This window comes from Homalodisca vitripennis, chromosome 2, assembly GCF_021130785.1.
Source record: "Homalodisca vitripennis isolate AUS2020 chromosome 2, UT_GWSS_2.1, whole genome shotgun sequence".
Taxonomy (NCBI): Eukaryota; Metazoa; Arthropoda; class Insecta; order Hemiptera; family Cicadellidae; genus Homalodisca; species Homalodisca vitripennis.
The window spans coordinates 106,915,004-106,927,926 of record NC_060208.1 but is presented as its reverse complement, the minus strand read 5'-3'; the positions used below and the strand labels follow the sequence as shown (position 1 = coordinate 106,927,926).

The 12,923-nt window shown below is 29.7% G+C and overlaps 1 protein-coding gene across 3 annotated transcripts in view; it reads left to right on the top strand.

The window, feature by feature from the left end:
* The window catches only part of LOC124354519 (sodium-independent sulfate anion transporter-like), a 53,484-nt gene extending 40,821 nt beyond the window's left edge, over positions 1-12,663 (top strand). For all 3 annotated transcript variants that reach the window (XM_046805045.1, XM_046805043.1, XM_046805042.1), the window contains exons 6-12: positions 1,491-1,655; positions 2,358-2,519; positions 3,723-3,863; positions 6,921-7,066; positions 8,315-8,482; positions 9,799-9,952; positions 10,772-12,663. In XM_046805045.1, the coding sequence (XP_046661001.1) occupies positions 1,491-1,655; positions 2,358-2,519; positions 3,723-3,863; positions 6,921-7,066; positions 8,315-8,482; positions 9,799-9,952; positions 10,772-10,872 (1,037 nt within the window). In that variant the 3' untranslated portion in view covers positions 10,873-12,663. The remainder of the gene's footprint in view (positions 1-1,490; positions 1,656-2,357; positions 2,520-3,722; positions 3,864-6,920; positions 7,067-8,314; positions 8,483-9,798; positions 9,953-10,771) is intronic.
* The last annotated feature ends 260 nt before the right edge of the window (positions 12,664-12,923 follow it).

Below are 12,923 nucleotides of genomic sequence, written 5' to 3'. Positions count from 1 at the left end.
AACAATAATATATTGTTAATCTGTTCACCACCAAAAGTTTTAGAGAGATCAATAAAATATCCAATAATAGCTAGAATCCGGTTTTAAGACATCCATAACAATGTTATGAGAAAATTAAAAATAGAGTTAGTTTATATTAAAACTGCCACTTGATTTTGATTCTAATACATTTTATAAATGGTTAATTTTTTGAAATATAACTGTTTTACTCTAGATTTTATCTTTGCATACCTATCAAAAAATCTTTTATATACTGTTTAATATCTATAGTATATAAATTCCAGTTTTTCTACAGAAACAGGTAATTTTATGTGCTTTGTAGTTATTTAAATATTTTAATTTAGATTATACCAGTGACAATCAAGCCATTTAGTGTGTTCTAGATGTTATTTGAACAAAGCTACAAATACAATTTAATGAACAATATTGCGAATGTGTGCTCATAAATGACTCGAAATTGATTTCACTTGACTTTGTAGCATTTCATATTTACAGTAGCAGAAGGAATAAAAGAGAGGAGCCAGGTACTAACATGATTCAACAAGTAATTCGCTCCATGCTAAACTTTGATCATACCAACGAGCACAAAGAGCTTGTGATCATTGCAAATAACATTGTAAAGCAATGCACAATATACAAAGTACTATTTATAGTGGTGTAAAAACCATTGATGGAGCAACAACCTGTTTTATACTGGTGAGAGATACAATGTCAATTAGGTATATGAAATTTGATATGATTCCTATGCTAAACAAAGGAACAAGATAATATACCAAACAGAAACTATGTAGATGGGTGCGCTTATTGTATTAGATTTACAGATATTCATACGTTTCAGAATGGAAACTGAGAGCACCAAAATATTGAAAGTGTGACAGGTAGCTCAGAAGCAAGTATTAATGTGTTTAGGAATGAACATTATCGTAAATACTATTTATAGATGTGATTGTTTGGCTGTTTATGCTTCTGTCACAAACAAAATTGTGAAAGAGCTACTGTGTGTATGTGTTGAAATTTTGTATGAACACTGAATTTATAATAATCTTAAATATTATATTATCTTTCACATTATCATTCTATCATATTAGATTATAAGTTCCCTGATTAAGAAAGCTATGAACTCCATGATGGGATACCTCCCCATAGGCCTTATATTGATAGAAAAAAAGGATCCTTTTACTGCTTGAGAATGCTCATCCACCTGGTTAGTTTGTAATACTTTATGACAATTTTGTTGATTGGTGGCAATTATGTAGAAAAAACAGATAATAGTGTGGCCTCTTATATAAAAATATAATTGTTACAAAAAGTTTATTTGTTTTTCTTATAACTTGCATCAAAATGGTACTTTCAAGCATATTGGTTTGTTGTTAACTTTTAAAATACATCTTCAGTTTCAGGTTAGACAAATGAATTTTAAGTCTAGTCAATAGATAATGATCAGTAAATTTTAAAATATTACAGTTTTTAATATGCTCTTTTACTAACAGGTGAAGTTGTATCTGGGTTTCCACCTTTCGCACTTCCACCATTCTCAACTGTTGAAGGCAACAGGACAGTAAACTTCCCTGACATGGCTTCAAAACTAGGGTCTGGCATTGTAGTCATACCCCTCATTGGTATACTGGAGAGCATTTCTATTGCTAAGGCTTTCGGTAAGTGATAGAAATGGTTTAATAATGTTCAAATAAAATATTATATAGAACAATTAACGTTCTAAAATTATGTAGAGACTTAAACAAAACTTATCTAATACACGAAGACAAATAAACATTTCCACTGATTGTGTATAAAGTATCTCGCTTGGGTTAATTATAGACAGATGGTTTTCTTATTAAAATGCGCAACTCATAAATTATTGCAATAGTTATAATATTGTAGTTTCGCCTGCTACTCAAGAGCTTAGTTCTACTCCAAAACTATTTTTAAATGTCCTTTTTTCATTTAGCTTATGTGTGTGAAGTTTTCTGGCATTACGTGATTAGTAGGCATACAAAATAGTTTTTAAAAATGGGATCATAACGCATTTGTTGGTTTAGAAACATTAAAATTTGAGAAAATTCATTAAAAAAAAAATATATTGTAAGCGTGAATTCAAGTAAAAGTGATTTTATGTTGGAACGGTAAACATCTATTTACCCAGTTGTTTTTCAACTGATGTACCAGCCATTATTTCTTTACTTAGATTCCCTTTTACATTTATGTTTTGTTTGGTTGTTCTGTTGTTTCTTAAATTTTGTTATCAACATAATAAAATGTCCATAACTTTGGAGTCAGTGAGAACAACAACTTGCTATCATATCTTTTAGCTCCAAATTAGGTTCCATTGCAGAAAGTAATGTGAGATCCTCTTCCAGCTAAAGGCAAGACAGTGGACGCCACTCAGGAGATGGTAGCTCTGGGAGTGGCCAATATCTTGGGGTCCTTCTTCAGTTCCATGCCAGTGACAGGATCCTTCACCAGAACTGTTGTCAACAATGCTTCAGGTGTCAAAACACCATTCGGTGGTGTCTTCACAGGTATGAATATTGTAAAAACTTATCTATTTCTAGTTTCATGGAGGGTTGAGCTGAAAAATAATGCATCTGTAGGATATTAAAGTTTTTGTTATTTCTATTTGTCATATACATTTAGGCTAAACAAAGATTTTTGCATAAATTCTGTAAATGATTTTTTATTCTCTTTTCAGTTTTTATGGATATAAAATTAAGAAAAATATATAAGCAATCTTTTTATTTGAACTTTATTGTAAATTTGTATAGGAAGACTAATTCAGTTAAATTTTAAGTTAAAATCAATATTCTTTATTTTTTTATGAGTGCAAACGGTATTTAAAAAAACCTATTCTACAACTATGTGTTAGTAAAAAATATTAGAATGTTGCCATTTAATGTCCATGGTAAAGAATAAAGTGAGCAGCTATATGTCATCAGCTACAACATTGTGAAAAGATGATTGGGAAGATTCAAGAAAGTTATCAATGCATTATTTAGTAAGAAAGACAGATCTTGTTGACTGGCAGACCAAAAAAGTTTATTTCTAATTGAAGAGGATTAATTGTTTTTTGAAATGTAGTAATGGAAATGGCAAAATATAAAATTTTTCAAATTTTGTTCTAAATATCATAAATATTACACTAAAGCTTACTGGAATCGATTTTGAAAAAATAACAAATCTGATGGTCAGATAACACAACTCTGACTGATTCAGCTGCTTCTCGTATTTCTCATACTTCTCATAATCTTGTGAATTAGTACTTTCAGTCCTGTTAGTGCATAGAGGTCTTTCCTATATTTTACTTTACAAAGAATGTAAATATTGAATAAAATGTTTGTTTCTAACGCAACAAAACAAAAAGATATCAAAGTGCAACACTAGCATTAAAAAGTGATTGAAGCACAGTGAGTTGATAGCGCTTTCAGGTTTGAAAAAATTGGTGGGATTAAGTCCAATAAATCTCCATGTTCCACATTTGAGTTATTATTTGAAATGAAATAAATAATGACTATTTTGAGGTGACGTTAGGGCTATTTTAGAGGTATTTGGCTTGGTTTATGTGTTTAATTTTTTTATTAGCTTATTCTTCTTCTCAAATATCCCAGTAACCAAAAGTTATTTTTTAAACTTATCACAAATTTTTTATGTGCAGCAGTTTTTTTTAACTGTATTTTTTTAAATTAAATAATGTGCAGAATTTAAATACTGACAATTTATTGTTGCAGGAATTATGGTTCTGTTGTCCGTTGGATTTCTTACGTCCAGTTTTTACTTCATTCCTAAAGCCAGTCTGTCAGGATTGATCATATGTGCAATGATTTATATGGTGGAATATGAAGCAGTCATCATGCTGTGGAGGACAAAAAGTAAGTGAAGTCGTGAGGGTGAATTAAATATTTACGCATTATTGATAACAAATGTTGCATATTATAAGTTCATCATTTTACATTTTAAAACAAAAGTTTTTGTTTCAGCCATATATAGGTTGTCTAGCTACAGCAAAATGTTTTTACAAATTCCTTTTTTTAACTGTGGCCAATAAAAACTTTTATAAAATTTCACAAAACCTATGTTTAACTAAATTAAACTTTGGTGAAACTTAAATAAACTATTAAAATAAAAATTAACATGTTGATACAAAATGTAATAGGATCAGATGATAAATAACAGAAAATACATTTTACTGTTTGAATAGACATATATCAAACTATGTACACATACTTAAATGTCTCATTACCAATAAAAGAACAAGATGTATTCTCTATTATTTTTCGCCCAATGTTGTTTAAAATTTTTATTTTTATACTATATATTTTGTACATCAAGTTCTTTACACAACAACTGTTTTTTAAAATTATGTAAAAATATGCTTTCGGTAATGAAAGCCTTTATAAGAACAAGTGCATGCAAATTATATTTCACAGGATGTATCTTAAAGTGTGTTTTGTTATAAGAAAGTTTGACTACATTGCTTAATGTCAAATCTTGGTAAACACAATAAAGTAGTGTAACACAGTGAACTAAAGGAAACTCAAATGTTCCATAAGCATAATTCTATTTTACATATTTGGAGAGAGTTTCTTCAAAGAATTGTTTAGTTTTTAAACTAAGGTGTTAAACATAGATCTTTATTTTTTGTTGACAATGTGTTTTGAAATTGCTTCCGCCAAAGGCTAGATTAATGATTTTATAAAAATAATATTTACTCTGTATATCTCTTCTTTGCTTAAAGTTGGTTATTGGCAGTAGAAAATTTGAAAGGCTAATAAGATTTTGGACATTTTCCATCGTTATATGTTAAAAAAAGTACATGGTTTGTATAGTTTATATTCTTTATAGTAGACTCTTGATTATTCACAGGATTGACTGATTTAGGTTCCATAGATAATTCAATTTTGTGGATAGTAGGTTTAACATAGCCAACCTTTATAAATAAAAACGACTGTGTCTGTCTGTCTTTTATGCATTATTACACCATTTAAACCGATCGCCATGAAACAAAGGGAAGTAGTTAAATGCACCTGTGCAAAGGTTTCTGGCATAGTATGTATATCCTACATAGATGGCACATACACATTTTTTTCAAATTCAATTCAACATGAACTTGTTCAATTAAATATGAACGCATATCATAAGTTCTATAGTGGCATGTACAGAAATTAATTTGTAAATTGATATGAATGTTCAACAAAATGATGCACCCACCAAATGTTTCACAAACCTACTGGCTATTAGAAATGGGAAGTTACAATTTACACATCTACTCAGTATATTACAATGTAAACAATCTTCTGGTATTCCAATAAATAAATAGAATTAAAACAACACTTAGAAATGTTTTTGGAAGGAAAACGAATGTTTCAATGAAAATAACTTAGATCTAAACTGATTGAATTTTCACTACACTGAAAAACCAAAACTACATAATGTACATTACAGTACTTATACTTTTAATAATAATCAATAATCTTTATGTTATTAAGTATGTGCAGTACGAACAAGGCAAAAATAGTTTACAATAAAATGAACTTTAAGTAAAGTCATTAATCAGGAACAATAATGTGTAAAACTAAGTAATAATAAACTTAGGCGCCTAGGAAGATGTTTGTGATATTGAATTTAATACATTTATGTCATACACAATTTTTTTAAATAAAATAGTCCATTAATGTTTTTAAAAGCTATAGTTGTATACAGTTAGTTCCTAGCTCATTTGGCAGTTTATTAAAAACTAGGAGTTATCCCTGACTTTGTACACAATTTCGTAGGCTTTGCAAATGTATGAGTACTTCTGGTTTGAGTGAATTATATTTTCAACACCAATGTTGAGTTTACCTTGTTACCACAATCAAGGAGATATGTAAAACATATGTATTAACTTTTTCTTTTATATCTAATACTTAATATTTGCTAACAATGTCAGTTAAATGTATATTTTACAAAAAGTTTTAATTTTTTATCTTGTACTCTGTGCTCAACAGCAGTTTTAGAAAAGGTTGAAATAAGAATTGTTGTTACTATCAAGCTTACTATATGCTTTCACTATAAATGTAATTAACTTCGAAATAGTGGTTAAATTAATTAAACACATGGTTGTGTTGTAATGAAACAATGTTACACAGCAAAGTTGATTACATTTAACAAGCTCTTTCAATTAATATTTAGCAACTTTAGAGATCAAGATGGGATATTTTGCTAATTTAGAGATCAGTGGGGCGTAGCTCAGAGGGATTTTTAAGTTTAAATAGGCTTTTATTTTTACCAGGGATCCTAGGAATCTCTGTTTAAAATTTCAATATAATTGGTTAAATAGTTTATGCTTGAAACTAAATCAAACAAACAAAGTTACTTTTGAATTTATAATATTGTTAGGATTGTGAGGCATAGAAATTGTCCTTTTCCATAACTATGCGTAAAGTGAAATTGGCATTACAAGCTGAACAATCCCTCTGTAGGAAAAAATGGAAAACTTCATTTTTGAGAAATAGTTTGGCATCCGATCTGACCAACATACAATACTTGTACCCACCAGTCCAGAATACCTGTATGTCATTAAATTAAGTGCTTTACAAGAGGTTCTGCTGTTTACTTTAGTAATGGCTCTCAAGCACCATTTCTGTAATTTGAAAACTCTACTAAAATGTTTTGACTTGACAATCTCCAGAAAATTATAAATACATTGTTGTTGTCACAAAAATATTGGTCAACCTTGTATCTTCAGTTGTCTCTTTGACAATATTTTGCTAAACAACAATGACATGGATTAGACATGGTGTAGATTTAATTCTGTATGCTCTGAAATTCAACCACAGTATAATGCAATTTTCTAGAAACAGTGCAAAGAAAATATTGTTCAAAATATAATTTACAAAATACGTCTTCATCGTTTTTATGCAAATTTAAGATTGTTTTCATTTTTTCAGAAACTGATCTCTTACCATTCCTTGTGACATTTTCTGCTTGTCTACTGCTTGGCTTGGAAGTGGGAATGGTGGTAGGAATAATGGCCAACCTTCTCTTCATCCTCTATAACTCAGCTAGACCTTTTGTTGCTATGCAGTGGCTCACAGTAAGAATAATTAAGTTTTTAACTGTATAAAATAATTTTATGCCATTCAGTATATGAAATACATAAATAGTAAATGAAGAAATATATTTAAATACTTAGAGTTTTGATATAAAAAATGTAACGTGGTAAAAAGGGTATAATTATTTAAGTACGGTCTGTTTTTTAATTTTTATAACTTTTAGATTGTTGGAGGAGGTATTATTCTTTAAGAGCTTTGGATGTGCTAAGATGCTTTTCAATAATAAATGTTCAATTAAGATATTCAAGTGATTCCATTCTGAAATTTCATTTTATTGTGTCAGTTATTAAGTAAAAAAAAACAATTCTAATCTAAAGTGAAAAGATTCTTTGTAAAATTATCTGACATTGTGTTATCACATTGCGTAATTATAGAAAAGATACTTTTTATAGTTTTATAAACTATTTGATGACCGAACAATATTCAAGTTGTTTGACTAGTTTTGTCAGATTTGGGTGGTTTTTTATAATCCTCCATAATATATCAGTCAATAGATTTTTAACATTACACAGTGTAAACAGATATGGAATAGAAAAACTGTTTAAATAATATTTGAATCTGCTTAAACTTTTTCTTGAAAATTGTAACACATTTTTACATATTTAGCAACACATTTGATAGTATAATTAATTACTAATTCTGCAAAATAGTTTTTAAATGTCTCTTTTACTTTTGTAAAAATTTCTTTAGCTATATGAGAAAGAATATGTTGAACATACTTTGTACATGTATAGTATACAAGGTTATATACAAGACTATATAGAATGTATATACAAATTTACTTGTATTAATACAAAAAATAAATAAATTAATAAACATTCACATTTTGGAGTTAATTGTGATATGTTTTAGTTTGTTTGATATTTTTTGTAATTGCTGAGTTTTGTCTATCTAAATTATTTATTTTCCAAGATAAAATTATTTGTCTTTAAACATGAAATGAAATTTTTTTAATTATCAGTTTTGACTTGTTTTTACATATTTGTTTTGTTAATGTTTTTCCAAAACCACCTAAATAAACAACATCTTCTTGAGCAAGCTTCATAAAATTGGGTACAGACTGAATCTCTTAAATATGTAATTTAGTTATATTACATTGTTTTAATTTCTTTAAGATTCAATTTAAAAAAATTATTAAACATTAGTCACTTCCTAGAATTAATCCTTTATTTTAAGGGGCAAATATTGTACTAAAGTATTTTTATACAAATAAAATTTGTATGATAAAGGTCGGAGGAGAAGAAGTTCTTCTGGTTACACCGCGAGAGAGTCTCGTGTTCCCAGCCACCGAATATTTGAGACAAGTAATCGTCGAGACAATCACCACAAGGCAGCTAAATTGTACCGTTGTTATTGACGGATTCCATGTCAGTCGTATTGACTCCACCATGGCCAAGGTGAGTTAGATTAGGTCATTAATTTCTTTTATTAATTTAATGTAATGTTTAAGATTCTTAATACCTTCACTACGACTCTATACTCAATGAGCTTGACTATTATTTCTAAAATTGTTATTTATTACTGAACAACATTCTGAAATTGTCGTAACTGAATTGGTTTAAAAACAGGTTATATACGTCATTGAATACACTAACATTTTTGTACCACTCCTGATTTGGAAACATCTAGTCACAGATGAGAGCTAATTTACACTTAATAAGAACTCATCCGAGTTTTTCCTGAAGTTGGTAGAGGATTTTGTTTTAAGAAATAATCTAGTGTCTGCCTCACTGAGTTTAGAAAGAGATGACAAAAGGATAGCAAAAGGATTAAAATAATTAATGTTAAATATTTCCATAGGTCATATTTGTTTAACCCTCTCCTGCTCATAGTTATTCCAGGTGCTTACAGTGCAACTGAATCCTATTAATCTGTTATACCCACTCAAAATGCGTGATTCATAGCACCTGTGATTCATGCAGCTGTTGGTACTATTTAATTATTCATTATCCAACCCTAATAATGTAAATATTTAAACAAGTAAAATACAAAATACCAGAGAGGGGGTTGATGGACAGGCGCAGGCAGAGTATGGCAGCGCTGAGCCTGAGCTGGTTGGGGATAACATGTCTCATGGTCATCTACACCAGACTAGTCAACAATACTATCACTCCAAATATTATTGTGTTAGCTCAGAACAATGTCATTCAACAATATCTCACCACTAGAATCGTCACCATCACAACACATTTAAAAATCAATTTTATTGCCGCTAGAACGCAGCACTTAATGGAAAAAGAAGGTAAAACAGTGCAAGTCTATCTGAGTCATCCATTCCACAGTGGGACTGAGTCGTCTAAGTCTTATGTGCAGGAGAGAGGGTTAACTTAATTCACTGAAGACAAACCATCAGGCTTTAAGTAGTAGTTATATCAGCATCAGTCAATGGGATAAAGAGATTAAAAATAAGTGACTTTCATTCACTTGATCAGAATACCTAAAGTCTTTATTCAGAGTTTGCTTCACTTATTACATGGTTTCCCCAAAAATGGTGTAATGGGAAGGGAAAATTACATGACTTGTTTGTTAATATTGCTTTTAAATTTTGTTTGTGTACAATGTTTCAACTACAAAAAAGAAATTCTTGTACCCCTTAACAAAATTTAGAAGTTAACTTGTTTATTAAGATCGGGTATAAATTAATTGTATTTGTATCTATTGTGCTTCAATCATAATAAGAGACATTTTGAACATATCTTGATTTTTCCAACAGGGCATGAAGGTGCTGACAGAAGATTTAGCTGCACAAAAGGAGACCATGTACTTCTGGAGGTGGGGGGAGGCGGCGATGCTGACTGTTGTAGGCTATGATCCTGCTCTGGCTTCATATTTTAGGTTTGACGATACACTCCTGCATCTGATTAAAGGTAAGTTTTAATATTACTGAAATTTGAAATTTACGATCCTTAACTATAATGTGTATACTGAAAAATTTTATTTTAATAGTATCCAAACTTATGTATTTATGGGAACTCATTTTGTTTAACTCTGTAACTGGCAGATACCTGATATTGGGTGTTTTATTTGTATTGTCAATAGCAAGGCTCAATATCTAGTCTCCGAACATAGTTCACAATTTTTGCTATTCCATCTTTAATAGGCATTTATCAGTATTGATAATAATAAAAAGATAAATGTTCTGTTATGTAAATAATAAACTTTCGATTAGTTTAATGTTCTGTTACATGTATATACATTTTGTAACTATTTCTTCTGTACGCACTGTGTCAAGTCAGATGATTTAATCAACTATTGTAATTCTACCAATCGGATGTTATTTCATATTTTCAAGTATTACTAGTAGTATTTGTTGTTACTTATGACAACGACATCATTCTTAACACTTTAACTGTTACCTTAATAAATAGACATAAATACGCCATGTATAAACATTCCCTATGTGCTGTTGTTGTTTTTAACGAGAGTATTTGCGTAATATTTGAAATATCCACTGAGTATGTTAGCCTAAAAGGTAGTACATATTTATTTAAATTACACCACTCTAATAACCATAACATCAACAACACTAACCGTTGGCTGTAAAGTGGCAGGAAACATTGATGTTGCATCAGATGTGTAAGTGTCGACAATATGCAAGCACACTGTTACGTCTGTAGCAGTGAACATGTTAAATATTATTGTTACTTTTAGCCATTTCAGTGCAAATTAGTTTATTGTTTTTTCAGGACCTGATTATATCAACGCTAACTCTGACCTGAACAGTACAAAAGTTTCCGAGGTTGCTTCACACATTCCTGAGATCTCCATCGGTACCAAACTGAGCTAAAGTTACCCTTCTCTGTGATAGAGTTGACTTGTAAATTGTAGGTTTGTCACAGAGGTGTAAGTTCTCTACCTTATCCATACATTGCCCATAAAATTCTAATTGTTTATTGAAATAATTGTACGATTAGTAGCATTAAGTGTTTTACTAATGGTTTCAATTAGTGGTGTCTAGTTTTTTAATGTACAAAATATTGGACAAAATTCTTAATTTCCACTATGGTGCAATATTTTTAAACAGTGTAAACACATTTAAAACATTCAAAACTAACTTTAAAACACAGTTTTGAAGTGTTATTAATGTTGTGTTATAAGAAATTCTGAAATTTGTATTACATATTTCATATTCTATGTGTAATCATACACATATTTAATTAGCCTACACTTTTGAATCTCTCTTTTCTTTTCAATTAAAATCAACATCAAACTTTAGTTTCATTATAGGTTGAGATTCTGCAGTTAAAAAAAATGTGATATTAGTAATTTATTCTGACTGACGCATAATATTTTTATTTCTGTACGTCATTATAACTGTAGGTGTTATTAAGTATTTTAAATTAAATGTTGTATGTGATAATTTAACATTTCTTAACTAATTAATTCCATTGTATTTAAAATAATATTAATGGTTATTTTAGAAATAAGACTTTTATTTAAAAAATAAAAAGTCCTATTTCAATATGTCTATACTTAAGAGTACAATTTTTTAAGTTGTGAAAAATTATGTAAGATTATCTTATTTTAGATAGATGCTAAGAGTTGTGTGTGTTTTTTAAACTAAGTACCGTTTTGATATATAAGGAAACAAGTAAACATTTTGTAACAATTTTATTTTTATATTAAAGCCCACACTTTGATCTAATGTTCTACGTAATTGCCACCAATATTACCAAACATCATATAGAAAAACAACTTTTCATACCTACATCACAGAAGTTAGCAGCCTGTTATAGTAGTGACTGCAACAGGATTTGTTTTGATTTTATTGTTGTCATTGTAACACTTCAAGATGCTTCTTCGGTTGCAAAAGAAGCATGGTAGTCACTGGGTGCTAGGTTGGTGCTGTATGGAGCATTATCAGATTATTACCAACCAGTTGTTGCGATGAGATCTTGGGTTTGTATTTCTGCATGCGTACAGGCATTGTCATGCAGCAAACAATCCGTTTTTAGATAGTTTAAATAATGATTCAGATGGTCAATAAACATTTCATAGAGAACATTTCGTGAAACTTGAGGAAACTCCTCTGATAATGAAGAAATCATGAAGCGTTTGTTCATTTTCATTTTGTAATTCAATTCCTGCACCGAGTTGTTAGTGATCACTAAGGGTAGTCTATTCCGTTTCTCATCATGAACATTCTTTGAGCCATCTTTTAAAATTATTACCCGTTTGTGTGCTATTACATCACTCAATTGTTTTGTATGTTCATTTCACAATTCTGACAGTGAATTTCAACTACTTTCACACTTTTAGCGTTAAGAAAACAAATAATAGTGTGTATTTCTCAGTAACAGATATAAACACAATCAATGTTTATTACCATAATGATGTTAGTGGCTTGCCAACAGATGAACGGTAGACAGTGCACAAGCACTGATCACTAACTATAGTGATGGGTAGCGGAATTTCAAAATGGTACTTACTTCAAAAACACACCTCATACTTATTGTTGTAAATTATATTTGGAAAATGACGTATTTCTGTTATTTAGTACTTGTGTATATTTTTACAGAATCTAATGTTAAGGTAATTTGTATTGTTTTTGTTACTGTAAATAAATATATTTTATACAGATGTTTGTTTTATTTATTCCCTAATTTTTATTGGTATAAGGAAGGCAGGATCTCCAAACTATGGCCCACGGACCCATGAAAAGGTTTCAGGCACACAACCAATCAGCAAAAATCATTTACTATTACAGTAATACTGAAATGACAAAGTATTTTAGCAGGTTGCTGTGAGTGGGATATTCACAACAGCTAGGCTAACTTAACTGTGTTAATTAGAGCTTTTCTTTAAAAGAATATTTCTTATGCATGTTGTATTATTAAA